Source organism: Epinephelus moara, chromosome 23 (genome assembly GCF_006386435.1).
Source record: "Epinephelus moara isolate mb chromosome 23, YSFRI_EMoa_1.0, whole genome shotgun sequence".
Classification (NCBI taxonomy): Eukaryota; Metazoa; Chordata; class Actinopteri; order Perciformes; family Serranidae; genus Epinephelus; species Epinephelus moara.
The window spans coordinates 26,139,912-26,154,682 of NC_065528.1; the positions used below are offsets into that span (position 1 = coordinate 26,139,912).

The 14,771-nt window shown below is 40.3% G+C and overlaps 2 protein-coding genes across 3 annotated transcripts in view; both read right to left on the reverse strand.

Annotated features, from left to right (window-relative positions):
• The window catches only part of tulp3 (TUB like protein 3), a 39,855-nt gene extending 28,664 nt beyond the window's left edge, over nt 1-11,191 (reverse strand). The window contains exons 1-2 of one of the 2 annotated variants that reach the window (XM_050036761.1): nt 11,104-11,188; nt 2,203-2,292 (exon numbers count right to left, since the gene is read on the reverse strand). In XM_050036761.1, coding sequence (XP_049892718.1) covers nt 2,203-2,292; nt 11,104-11,123 — 110 coding nt within the window. In that variant the 5' untranslated portion in view covers nt 11,124-11,188. Of the gene's footprint in view, nt 1-2,202; nt 2,293-11,103 lie in introns of both variants that reach the window. The other variant, XM_050036762.1, reaches the window with a different exon arrangement.
• Nucleotides 11,192-11,562: 371 nt separating this feature from the next.
• On the reverse strand, nt 11,563-14,744 carry rhno1 (RAD9-HUS1-RAD1 interacting nuclear orphan 1). Its single transcript, XM_050036776.1, has 3 exons — nt 14,594-14,744; nt 14,256-14,440; nt 11,563-12,951 (listed from the first exon to the last, which is right to left on the reverse strand). Exons 2-3 carry the CDS (start codon nt 14,415-14,417, stop codon nt 12,220-12,222), a joined length of 894 nt encoding a protein of 297 aa, XP_049892733.1. The 5' UTR covers nt 14,418-14,440; nt 14,594-14,744; the 3' UTR covers nt 11,563-12,219.
• Between the last annotated feature and the right edge of the window lie 27 nt (nt 14,745-14,771).

Below are 14,771 nucleotides of genomic sequence, written 5' to 3' on the forward strand. Positions count from 1 at the left end.
TCACATTTATCTTGCAAGTGTACTCTTCTTCAACGTTTGCTTTACTTCCTGGATTTTTCCCACATGGAAATTCTGACTAATCAAGAGCAGCTTTCTCGCACAAGGAATTTGATCTGGTCCGCTTGTAAATGCTGCCGTGAGAACACGAACCAACTCTAGGCAATTATACAACTTTACAAAATTAGTCCCTGATTTGGACCAAAGCAAGACAGCTCTAGGTCTGAAAGCACCCCAAGTGTCATTAATCATCTTCAATGATAATGTGGATGTCAGATACAGCTGTGAGCGCAAGTTCGGGTATAGGTTTCTGTGTACAAGCATGATGATATCAAGCTGGTGCTAAACTGTTTCCAGTCTTTCACCAAAATTATGCCAGCCGTACACTAGAAAACCTTGAAAAGTGTGACACCCTCTCACATCTAAAGACAATGTGAGTTTTTAGAGAGATTTTGCAAAAACTGGGAATCTTGCAGGGTCACCATTTCCAAGACTACAACTAGATTCCTTTTCCCATCGTACTCCTGGTAGAAAATATTTCACCAAACCCTTTAAGGAAATATGACATATTAACAATTCCTTACATGCGCGCAAAAACACATAATCCTTCAAATCCAAGACAAAAGGCATCATATGTCGACAGTATTCTTGTCAATTCGGCATCATTATAATCCGTACTGATCAACCCAAGTTGCGTACAAACACTACATTTTTCTTTTTGTAGCAACAATTTGCAACCAGCTTCTGTTGTTTAGCTGCGCTATTTTAGTGGGAAAAAAATGTGGGAATGAGAGGCAAACATTTAAAGAATAAAGATTTTCCATTAAAATAAGTGCTGGATGGTGGATCATGCCGGAAGACAACTAAACTTATGATAATATCACATGCTTGATTTTGTCGGAACGTCAAGTCACGAGAAAAAGACTGAGGTAAAACTCTCATGATTTTATTCTGACATTGGAAGTTTCTCTGTGACAGTGAAATCTGTACTTAGACTTAAGAATAATATCAACACTCTCATCTCACTCCCAGTGTTGAACTGCTCCTTTAAAACTCTTGGCTTTTATTGTGACACAGCCAGAGGAGCAGCAGGCGTGGATCGAGCAACTGATGACGTCTGGTATTCTCTTTCTCAGCATCACTTTGTCCCCCTACAGAGTTTTTCCTCATCAGCTTGAGCTATCTAAAAATGAGTTTGATGCATGGGGTTTACAAATAAGAGAGCCCCTTGAACAGCATACCAAGCATTTCAAAATGCATTAAATAAAGGCAAAAACGCAGAGAGATGACATTAGAATCTGACCTTGCTGAGCCTTGAGAAAGAAAATGCTGTGAGGACACATTTAAAGTTCCTCCCAAAATCAAAAATACACATTTTTCCTCCTACCTGTAGTGCTATTTATGAGTCTAGATTGTTTTGGTGTGAGTTGCAGAGTGTTGGAGATATCAGCCGTGGAGATGTCTGCCTTCTCTCAAATATAATGCAACTAGAGGGCACTCAGCTTGTGGTGCTCAAAGTGCCAAAAATCCATTTGAAAAGCTCAACAGCAATGTCTCTTTCCAGAAATCATGACCCACTTAGTTTCATGTAGGGACTATTTTCTTTCTACCCAACTACACCCGCCAACTGTATCACCGCATAGAGGGAAGCGTGCAAAAACAATCTAGATTGATAAACAGCCCTACAGGTAAGAGGAAAATTATGTATTTCTGATTACAGGGTGAACTGTCCCTTTAACAGTCACAGTCATTTCAGCTGTTTCAGTAATCAGTTGGATGGATATTCTAAGCACATCCTTAGTTACAAGAGTGTTCCAATCAAGCAGCCAACAGCGAACGAAAAAAAACAAAACAAACAGCTTGGACACACGCACGCAAATCGCCAACTCTGGTTACAGCACAGTCACAGCCCGATGCTCTGAATAAGTAACGACACCGTGGCAGGAACATGAGCGAGAGGCACATCCTTGACTTGCAGGTCAGCCCTTCAGCTGGCAAGAGGGACGGAGCAGCGACGGGAAGAAACATTATATAGTAGCGCTGACCTCTCGTACTGGCACAGGCCACTTTGCAATTCTGAAAAGTCAATATGAAGAACTAAAGCCAGTTGTCCTGGAACAAATAAACCATAAGTCTTGAAGAGCACACAAGGAAAGCTATTTTCAAACAACAGCCTCTTTAGTACCAAGAGCATTATGTCTGTACCTGTATGACCAGCGACTGTAGACAGGCTGAGATCCTCCATTCTTCGTAGTGTCCATGGATGCGGCTGCAGGTATGTTAGTCCAGGACTCTCTACAGTATCACAAGAAGGCTTCATTAACACTGGAGCTCAGAGTCACTGTGCAGTCCTACCTAACAGTAAGCTCCGCAGGCTCCAAGATCTCTGCTATTATGTCACCGACAAAGAGTAGCTACGTCCCACTCAGGGGAGTGACGGCTACCAGAGGCAGACTGAGGTCGGGAGGCTTGGAGCTGTTACCATGACTTCGCACTACAGGCAACACACAAGGATTCAACTGGGGATAGGTATGAAAGTGACGGGCCTAAATAGGGGAGAGCGGGGTCAGTTGGGACAGAGAGACAGCTGGTAAAGTGCCTTTTTAGCAACTTAGAAAGCAACTATGCCTATCCCACTAACTATGCTCAGCCACACACCTCACTTTCAACCTCAAAGAGGAGACCTTCTGACTATGTCTCACATTTTATTCAGAGTTTTGAAATCTATAGCGTGTCAGTAAATTTCTGACTCTGTTTTTAGTTATGCTACATACAAACATTTATTGTTGGAAAGCTGATTTTCTGGCCTATCAGGTCATGAATTTTTTGGTTGGGACTATTTTTTATTGTTACTAGCTTCTTACAAATCATCAACAAGTGGACCAAAACAAGACAAAGGCCTTTCCTAACTGAGTAAGACCCACTGTTAAGTCTCTTGAGTGAATGTTTACTGCTTAAACTTCATAAAGACTTACATTTCAACCCCTGACCAACCCATTTTGAACCTTTAGTGTTCAAGTATTTCACTTTATATATCTATTAGTGGTGCAACAATACACACATTTGTATTTATTGAACCATTCGGTATGAGGCTTTCGGTTTGGTAGGCATTAAAATTCAAACGCTACGTTGAATTATCCTATTTGGAAAACAGGCTTTACAAACATGCTAAATGTAATATTTCCTCAGGAGCCCATTTCAGCCAGACTGTATGGTTAAAATGAACTTTTTTGTCCACATACCACTGTGACTGATAGATTTCTAAAATCTACCAGTCACTCAGTAGTTTTATTGGCTGGTGAGTTGCCTATGTTAATCACACTGAGCTGACTGGTGCCACTGTACAGATGCCAAAGACAGCTAAATTCCATATCTAAGTAATTTAGGAAAATATAATGATTTAACAAATGTTTTCTTTTTCTGAAAGAAAATTGTAAATATAAGATGTTTAAATTTAGACTGTTATTATTCCAATTTAAATAATATACTGACTCCTTATTACGCATAGTTATTGAACACTTTAAACCTTTGCTCAGGGGGGGTGACAGAATACAGAAACTTAATCAAAGAGAAGCTTTTTGGATCTATCAACTGGATGCTTTAAAATATCCTGGTCTCAATGAGGATATAGACTTCACATGTTTTTTGTCATTGTTCTCTACAAGCTTCACTATTTTTCTCTCAGCCTATGTGTTAAGGTAGCTGTGTACATATATATTTATATTCATTTTTCCGGGTATCTTATCTCATGTCACTCTGTGTCTTTTCAATAACTTGAGTGTCTATTTGTTTCACCTGTCATGTCATTAAATGGCTCATATGAAGGCCTCTAATTGGTCCCTGCCACTATATAGGTGTGGCCATACCTGTGTTGTACGTTTTGAAAGACCTGATGAAGACCTGCAGCGGTCGAAACATGTTGGCTCTTTTAATGATTTAGCCACTACAATAAAGGCTTTTTAATATTTCCTTCCTTAATATATATTTTGCCTGGATTGCCTTCCTGTAGATCCTTAAATCATATATTTTTTTTCAGCTTAAAACAAGGTGCAATAACCGTCGCAGGGAAGCAGAATTTTATGAAAATGCATTCTTTGTACATTTTACAAAATTCTGCCTTTCATGATTGGGTTGGGCTCTAAAAAACGTGATTGATGTTGTCACACACCTCCCAACAGAGATCCAGAGATCAAATTATTTTCATTTTTGTTCGAGTAGCTTGTGAGTAATTAAAGGTTATTCCATGTCAATACAAAAATGTCCCAACAGACCCCATTCTCCCCTACGAGTGTCGCAAAGACACATCAAAACAAAATCTGAATTTCAGCAAAGTTACGTGAGCAGGAGCGATACCACGTGAACTGTTTCAGCCTGTTTGTTTGATACAAAATCCCCTCTTCCCAGTGACTTGATATATTTCTTGAAAAAAATCAGACTTGCTATCACTTGACTGCCAGGCTACTTTCCAGTAACTTTGTGAAAGACTCAGCAATCAGTCACAGCTCATTTCCTCTGACTCATGACGGAGCACTGCATATATCAAACCACACCATGCACATTGTGTCTGGCATCTCATGCAATAGTGGGAATTTATTGAGTTTTAAATAGCCAACATCTCTTCTAAGAAGCAGTGCCCCGTCGACATTACTGGATTTCTCTGTATTCAAATGTCAGCATAATGAGTAAGATATTCCTGTCTGTGTTCCTCATAGTAACATCGAAAAGCACACGCTGTCTTAAAAAGGTAACTCAATAAATTGAAACCTATAGATTGCCCTTTCTAAAAACAGACACGGTGTGGGGGACCTTAATCTAGTTTCTAGGAAATCAAAGCCTCCCAATCGTTTTTTCTGTGCCTTATTTGCAAGAGAGATAAAGAAAGCACAGAGAAAATGAAGAGTGTGTTTGTGACTGTTTGTCCTGAGAGACGGCGGTAAAACAGCATACAAGTCAAATGATGGTAAGCAGGGGAATCGTTCACTGGAGGGAGTAATTATTGAGCTCAAAACAAATGATGGAAATAAGCTACAGGAGTTGATAATAATACACTTTCCCTCTGGGACCTGAAGGGACACACTCCACTCATGACTCTCCTACAGCGATGCTTTAACTCAAGTCTCCATACAGGAACAGAGAGTAATTGAGAACATACAGCTGAAACCATAACTTCAGTGGAATGTATACAACGCTGAAGCATTCAACAAGGACAAAGTGAGTCCATTACAAATACCAGGGATGTTTTCCAGTGTCTCAGTGATTGAGCAACACAGTGGATTACTCTGTCCAGCTGGGCCATATGTGTTTGGAATCCACAGATAACCACAGTTAATTACAACTCAACCACAATCCATACTCGAGTTGCAGAGGTCACCTTCATCCCTGTGGAGAATCCTTTTAAATTGATGGATGTATAATGATGTAGGTGTTATAATGGCCGACTACAACAAATGACCTTTCCTCTTGGGGGAAAGATATCGCACATTTTAGCAGTTTAGTCAGCTACATTTTTGACCTAGTTATGTTCTGCAAAAAAGCAACAAGGGATAGTTGTCTGCCAACTCCTGTGGCAACCACAGAGCTCATTTGTGATCCTTCTTTCTCCTCTTATTCAATACTGTACTCTGTGAAGACTGTACACTCTATAGGAAACAGTATTCTGGAAATAGTCCTTCAGTTCTGAAGTGTAGAAGTCTCTTGGACGAGAGGTGAAACGTCTTCAAGAAACCTAAGCAAGTCCAGTTGCCTATGATATAGCACTTAAGATTACCAAGGCCTGGATGACTGAGAATCTTCACCAACATATTCTGGAAATACTAATAATCGATGCTACTGTGATTGTGATTACGGCTGGGTATCAATACTTAATATCTTTTAAGGCCCAGACACAACAAACCAATGTCAAAGAACTAGTGGCGACAAAGGTTGTGTTGCCTCCCGTCGCCTTTGTCTTGGCCAAAAAGTTGCACCTGAACACACTGCAAAGACTACAGCCAAAAGCCAACTAGCACATATGTTCTGTGCCTGCGTGAGAGGAAATAACTCTCCATACCAGCAGGCAGCGGTAGTCTGTATTGATCATTCAAAAAGGGAATCCAGGAGATGATCCCGATGATATTCAACGTGCACTAGTGAACAACAACACGAAAGATTTTGAACCGTTTCTGCTAAAGAGGTCAACAGCTGAGTCAGCATGGTGAATCAGCTGAAACAAAGCCAACAAGGGCCAACTAGAGCCAACAGTGCGGGACAAACCAACTAAACTAGGGCAACAGACGCTCACACTGACCAACAGCCGACCGTCGCCTTGGTGTGTCAGGACCCTTGTGCATTTGGCAGTTTAGTCAGGTTCTGACTGAGCTGAAATGTTCTGCAAAAAAGCTACAAGGGTTGTGGCAACCATACAGCTTATTTGTGATCTTTCTGACCTTATTCGGTACTGTATTCTGTAAAGACTGTACACTCTATAGGATATTCTGGACGCTTTTGTGTTAGCAACTAGGGCTGGGTATCATTATTCAGTACCTTTGAGGTATGGACCGAAATAACCCAGAGCCGAGTTGTATCAAAACTTCTTCAGTCAAATGATGACTAGCCTATATTTCGATCATTTTCACACCCAGACAGGCTGTTCTCATGCACTGTTCGTATACCTACGAAAAATAATGCACCACGATTCATACGTATCCTATGTAGCCATGAGCCGGTTGATGATTACAAATGCTGAGTCAGCCGTCTGTGAACTTTATAACACAAAACCTGTATGGGTTGGTTGAGCCTACAGAGCAGTGTGCATACTAAGGAATGAGTCTAGAGCTGCAATGATTAGTCAATTAATCAATTAGTCAATCAGTCTATCAACAGGAAATTAATTGGCAACTATTTTAGTCATTGAATAATTGTTTTAGTCACATTTTAAGCAGAAAAAGGGCAAATATTTTCTGTTTTTATGAAGGCTTTCTGACATTTTATTAACAAAACAATTTACTGATTAATTGAGAGAACAATGGGCAGATTGATCGATAATGAAATTGCTCGTTAGTTTCAGCCCTAAATGAGTCAGTTGCTGTGTTTCACATTTCTGAACTGACAAAGTCATAAACCAACTGACACTGACTGGCACAACTCAGATTATGGATATGTGTAGTCCAAAGACAATTTAACGAGATTATTCCACAGATATAGCTGATCACATACTTCTTTGTAGTGTAGTAGGAAATTAAAAAACCTTTCAACATCACTGTAACTGTAATAAACAGTTTGTGTTATGTCTTGAATGACAGCTCTTGTCTACAAGCTGAAACAAGATAAAATAATCAGGCTGGGACTGTAACAGGAAAGGGTGGGAGCTACTTTGATTTTTATCTTCCTGCCTTCTCCCTGAAAGCTGACCTCTGTGCCACTGCTTGAAAGTGTGTGTAGTAGCTTCCATCATGCACACAAACACAAAAGATTCCTTTTCCCCTTTTACCGGCACCTGTTTGCTCGACTAGCAGAGTGGGCATCAGAAGAAAATCTTTACAGCACCATAAAGCCCTGAACTCACACAACCTTGGGGGGCCCCGGTGACCAATGTTAGGGCCCCCCAGGGTTGTGTGACTCTATGCTTTTCACTTTCTATACCGGCGACTGTTGTACATATACACCAAATCAATATAGTATTCAGATGACACAGCTTTAAAGGGGAACTACACCTATTTTTTTCTTAGATCATTGGAATAATGTATGAATTCTAAGACAGTCCAATAATATTAGTAAAACTCAAAACTGTGATGCCATCTCGTATAAATCTCAAGTTTAAGTTTGGACAATGAATTGGGAGCAAGGTTAGAGATGACAATGAGAGCAGCCAGAGGGATGCTCTGATCCTTCTGGGTATAAAAAAAGATTCTGTGGGTCCACAAAATCAGTCCCCCATTCACTGTCTATGGACAAGCTCCAAACTTTATATCCTATGACATCACAAGTTTGAGACTTACCTCTCTAGTTTCTTGCTTTGAGAGAGAGCAGCTCATGTTCACAAATTTTGATTTAACTTTCATAGGCCTTGGAAAAAACATACTGGAATTCTTCATTTGGGTGGTGTTCCACTCTGATATCCTGGTTAGGTAACTTGGGCATAAACAAAGTGTTCAAATGGGACAACGATGCTTTTGAGATTAACACAAGGAAAACAGGAAATGTATTTGGTTCACCGTCTGACTCTCATTGCATTCCTATTGTTATCCATAATGAAAAAATTCTGCAGGTAATTTCCGTAATGACAGACCATTTGTTATCTTGAAAAGAGCAAAATGAATCTGTCTGCAAAAAGACAGAGCAAAGAATTTATTAGGTCTTTTGGGACAGGTAGGAAAATTCTTCTTTTGTCTTTTACTTCAGTGATTATGAGTTTTCTACAGTAAAGTAATACTTCACTGTGTAACTGTTTGTCCACTACTTTTAAGTCAAAAGTGTACCACCAATCTCCCTACTAGATAAACTCTATAAATCAGCCTACCATTACAATATATTAAAGCTAGCCAGCAACACTGTCTGCTGCCTTCAAACAGTGTCAGAAATTAGCAAGGGCCACGGGCCATTTGGCCCACAATTTAGCCAAGAATGCCCCCAAAAGCCATGTTCCGGGGGCCGAAATTGCCCCCAAGTTTTCGAAACAACTATATGTATTTATATTTTTAACGGTATTACAATCTGACATTAAAGTATAATTTTATTTTCATTAAATTAATTTACCGTCACATCTACAACTCATTTTCCAGACATAATCAACGAGATTGCACTGATTACGTGAGAGTAATCTGACAGAGAAGGGGAGGGGGCTTTGCTGTACCATAAGTATAAATTAACCATTTCTTGGGTGATCTGTGTCTACACAATGACAAATTAATGAAAAATTAAGGTAGAATGAATGTTAAATTTTAAATTAACTTACTTCCAGGATTGCATCTAAGGAATTTATAGTAATTTGGCCTTTTTAACAGTAAAAGTAACTGTAGTGTGGTGAAACATTAGTACTGCTATCAGTAGATTAATGGTTAAATCATCACATTTGGTTGAATTATAGGAAATCTGAGTGATATTTTGCAACCATAACTTTATGTAACCCATTGTTTGTTTCATTTATAGTGGTTTCTACTGAAGAGTGAAGACACTATCTTTGTTGGTTTTGCTTTTCATTTGCTTATTGTTAGAACATAATTACAATTTTTTGATGGCCCCCAAACATTTTGAAAATGCCCCCATTTTTTAGACCGTGGGGGCCAAAATTGCCCCCAAAATATTTTGTTAATTTCATACCCTGCCTTCAAATATATAGATACAGCAGCATTCCACATTTTAATAAGGTTAGACTGAAGCACTCATTTGTGCACCAGTCAATCCTGGAATTAAACATGGAGCTTAATCCCAGATTAAATGCACGTTGAAAAGTTAAAAGAATCATCATCATCATCATCATAATCATGAGTGTGGGAAGTACTAGGCTATGCATGGTGCATTATGCTGAGGTAAATTATGCGTGCTGAGTCTGACTTTTGCTTCATGTTTACATTCAGTCCGTCCCGTCACTTTCAAATACGGAATAAAATCCATGTTTTGCACTTACTGACTGACCTGCTTGGCTGTTTATGTATTAGATGTATAGCTCAAGTCACTCTTTTGAGTTTTGAGATTGTATTAGGGCTGGGCAGTATAGCAAATACATCTGAATGCAGCAACAACACAGACTTTACAAGACATATAACGCAGACAAAGTGTTCCTCACTCCCTCAGCCTCTCTGTTGATGCTATGTGGATAAATAAGATTATTAGTCCAATTAAATAAAAAGATTTCAATAATTTACCAGCACTAGATTAATTTGAAAGGTAATTGTTCCAAACTACAATAGATTTAGGCCTACTTCATACCTTTATACTCATGTTGTAGTTCAGTGTCCTACGCTGCAAACCTTTAAACCTCTGTAACTCCAGTGCTGTGTGCAAAATGTTAATATTATTTACATGTTGTGCAGCTGTATATTATATACTATAAGTACTGTACTGTACTTATAGCTGTATATTAACCCTCACAGTCTGTTTTTAAAAAAGTGCTTGTCGCATCTCAAATGCTGCTTTGACTTGCAGCTGAAAACATGTAGCCCATTTTATAGAAAACACAGAGATATATATCATGTTTCGCCAGTCAGCCTGTTAATACCAGATGTGAATTATTGTCCATATTGCCCGGCAAGTTGTATACCACTTTACAGGAATGCACTGACGCAACATAAACAGAAGCTACAGAAAGACATGCTCAAACATGACATCCCTTCCTTAAGCCTTCTCCCTTCACTGTATTCGTGTATGTATTCAGAGCTAAACCCAGTCAGAGCTTTGAAGTGGCTGAGTGCCTCCACCATCTGTGATGCATATCACTTGGTACATTGTAATTAAACAGGGTGCTGGAGCCCTAGTTTAGTCATCCCACATTCCGAAACTCGACGCAATCCTACATATCCACAGAGCTGGGGGTGTACATGTGTTTATATAAACTGTAGCGACAGAAATACCTCAGGAAATTGCTTTAATTTTACACAAAAATACTGTCTACAGGTTGGAATAAATGCCTGGTTATTGTACGTTACTTAACATACATGAATCCTACAGGCTAGTGTGTGTGTGTTGTTTTACCAGCCAGCGAGAAAACCTATTTAAAAAGCACATTCGTCGGTTGGGGTGCCGTTAATTGTGAATTCATGTCTTTTTTCCGTTGCTCCGTTTCACGTTGAGCAATTTTTCGCCGTGACACTTCGGCCGTTGCCTAACTGACAAAGCTTGACACTCACCGAGCAACATACATCGTTAACATAATAAAATTAGACACGGTAAATGTGTTTATCCGCCAGCTGTGTAATGAAATAGCTAGCTTGTTACCGTTAGAAGCTAACGTTAGCTGCCTCAGCCCAGCCTCAACTGTAAGCAATGGTGTCTTAATAAAAGTTGTGGGCGACAGGCAAGTTTTTCGGGTGTAATAAAACGGTAACAGCACCGGTTAGCTTCTCGTTACACAGTTACACAACCGGAACAAATATGAACACAACGGAACAACATATGTGTGTATTATCTTACCCTATGCTGTTGTAACTCATATTTGTATCCAAGGTTGCTAAGGAAGATCCTCGTGCAGCGGTTACACTCACTTTTTATGGACGCGGTTGAGGAGAACTCTGTTGCTCGGTCCTTAGTTACCGAGCACACGAAGAACGCGCGTTCCTATTGGTCGGTCGGTTACTTACGCGGTTGCTGATTGGCGGAGATTCGGGAGAGGAGCGAGGAGTTGTCTTCTTTTGGGAGCTGGATGATTTTTGGCTTTCAGCTTGAAATATGTCATCGTTTTAATTCAAATGTGCCCCACAGGCATGAAAAGACAACATATTGTTAAAGAAATTATTAAAAGAAAATAGTTTGGTCAAGGAGTTGCTAAAGTAACCAGCCAAAATGACAACAAGTTGTTGAATTCTGCATGTTTAAACCACTGATAGTCCAATCACATATTGTAGCCTGACAGAAGTCTTAATAAACCAAGAATTTAGTTTGCTCTTTGGACTTATATACATTTATTCCACATCTTTTATGCAATACATTACAAGTTACACAGCATTGCTCACAATCCGCAACAGCAGTTTTCACATGATCTTACAGCACACCCTTGGTTTTATTACAACAGTGACTCAAAATTCCATGTCATTGACAAAGATATGCAGTTATTATTATATCAATTACAGTCTATGACCTTTCTCCATATATCTGCCATTAAAATGCTGAAGCATAACTGTGACACAGAAGTCTCTGACCTGTCAGATTATGTGACCCAATACCAGACTCCCTTAAAAAAATCAGGCTTGTGTTGCTGAAGGTCAGGATTTAGATGTGAATAAAAAGACTGCCTTTGATTTGCAGCATAATCTGTAACAAACAGTACAGTATAATTTGGACCGGTCAAAATAAATTATGAGATGGAAAAGGATTGGGATTTGGATATTGCGACGTGTCAGTTAATTGATTTGATTTTCGATTCAACAATGATAACATCCTCATCTTATCATTATGAAGTCAGTGAACTTTAAAACGCAGCAGCTCCGTTCAGCGCAATAAAAATAGTTCATAGACAGATTTCAGGTCACAGAAGTGGTCCAATGATAACCGATGTCTCTTCTCTGATCCTCTTCTCACCAAATCTCTACATCAGCTGTGAATTAGCGCATCTGCATCAGAGAGGTGGCCCCTCTCTTTTAACAACAACATCAAACCCCTCCTCCTCCTCCATGTCACCTTCACCCCATAATCCCTCTCTGGCGTGTCAGCCACTAAAATGTCAGGTGGCTCATTACATGGTGGTGTGCACGGTTGAGCTTGTAGCAAGTGTAGAGAGCTGACGGAGGGACAGCTACTCCCCTCTTGAATTACTTTTGGAGTGTCTACATCAGGTGGCGGACTGACACAGCTGACCTCAGTGGTGATGAACTCATTTGAAGCAGGTGTTGAAACACCATCTGCTGGAGTTCTGCATTTCTCCGTCGCTTGAATAGATGGAGTTTCAGGCTGGTCCAAACATCTGCTGGTGGATGCAAAACCGTCAGAAAATCTCTCCACATTGCGTTTCCTGATTGTAGTCGTCTGTCTCTTTGGTGTGTCTAAGCACTGCGCACTTGAAACTGTCCTTCTGATTTGGCATGGTTGATTTCCAGCATCAGACACAGCAGTAGACGCTGTAGATTTCTTTGTGCGTATACTCTTTGGTTGATGAGAATGGTCTCTTGACCTTGTCTGAAACGATAACGGGGGGAATTTGCACACACTGGTTTTCCTGGACAGCTGAGTGCAACTTTGAAGGATGCTTGTTGCAGAGAGGCATCTTCTCCTCCCTCGTCTGACTGGAGGTGCAGCTGCAACTGAACTGTCAAACTGTGGGCTCACCTAAAGGAGTACAGGAAACAAACAACTGAATAAAACTCCAATCACATATCCTAATAATTATTTAGCGTAATAAGGGACTGTTCACCATTTATGAAGGGGGGGAACAGGGGAGGCATGTCAAAAAAAAAAAATTTGGCACTAGGGAAGGGCTTAGGGGCGATCACACTTTCAAGGAGCGCTAGAAACGAGACGCCAGTAAAACCATTGATTCCCTATGATACGGCCCATCTGACTGGTTTTCAAGCATTTTTCACGACGAGCGTCTTTCTGGCGTCTTTTTAGATGCGCGTTTGTAGACGCTGATAATTGTAATAATCTCAACGTTTGGGCGTCAGGCGTCATCGTTTACAAGCAGAGCAACGGCAAGTGCCCTCCTCCATCTTGGGTCCATTTTCAATGTTTTGATCGCCCGGTAGCGCACGCACCCCTGCTCTACAGGCGCTCATTGAAAGGGCGTTTCAGGCATTTCAAGCGCCTTTGAAGCGTCCGCGTTTCTAGCGCCACATGTAGGTGTGATTGGCCCCTTATGTATTTTATTTTGGCTTAGATGAGGGACGTACAACTTTGAATGGTTGTATTTTGTATTCATTTTAAATATAACATGAACGTTAAAAAAAAATCCATTCATCTTAGCCAGAAACTGCCATCTTACGTTTTTGGAGCCTGAAGTGACCACATTTGAACGAGAGGCTGGCGCTGTGGAGGAGCAAGGGGTGGATCTGACTAAGAAGCCGAGGACACAATTGGCAGATAGCCTGCGTAACTTTATGCCTTAACAAAATGTATACGAGTGAGCTATAAAAAATTCCCCTCCAGAACAGTTGTTATTAAGGGGAAATTAGCTATAAAGACCAAAACCATTTTTTGCACCAGGCTGTGAACATTTATGTATGCTTTAATGTTAGGCATTATAACATGGGTACGGTATCTATGGGGATTGACTTCTAGAGGCAGCCCCAAGTGGCTGTGCAGTTTTTGGCACTTCCATGTTCACTCAATTTTCCATCCTTGGAGGTTGCTGCTTGCCCAATACCTCAGTCGGTGTGAATATATATATATTTAAGTATTGTTAGGGGCTATTTATGGTGGAGGGAGTGTCATGTATTTTACCCCCAGTCACTCTGGAGGGCTCAAGGGAAAATATTTGTAGCTTTGGGGAGATGATCTAGATGAAAAAATGGTCACAACCCACTTCTCTGATGAGTAAAGAACAGTCCCTAACTGCACATGATGCGCAGGTTTCCCTGCAAACTCTGTAGGCTAGGGCTCTGTTGCAGCGTTCAAAGAATGAAAATGAAACTTACCCATGAATTAAGAGCTGAGCCGTTCTGTGTCTCTGTGAAAAAGTCTCTGGGATTAAGAGCTGCTCGGACTTCCGGCACATTTTGGAGTCTGGCTCCACACACAGGTCGCTCCACGAACTGCAGGGGAGACTTGTCTGTCTTTGAGGCTTTTTTACGGGGCATTAATAGAAATCATTCCCGCAGACCTGATGGAATGAAAACATCACTAAATCAATGTAAATGTCTAATCAGCCAACATTGTTTCCACATCCAGATTACTGGCTGATTCAAAAGTCAACAGTCCGCTGTATACCTTTGACGGTTTTCATTCGTAGCTACTAACCTGATATTATACTCACCTAAAGGCGATAGTTCGCGAAAGATACCGCTATTAATGCAAACAATTAATTAAAGTACAAAAAAACAATAACTTAACTGTCTACTACGAACTTATTTTGTTTTCCGTCCTCTTGTTACATATTATTTCCCGGTTTCCACCAACATCGTCTCTGATTGGGTGATCTCACATCCATGTGA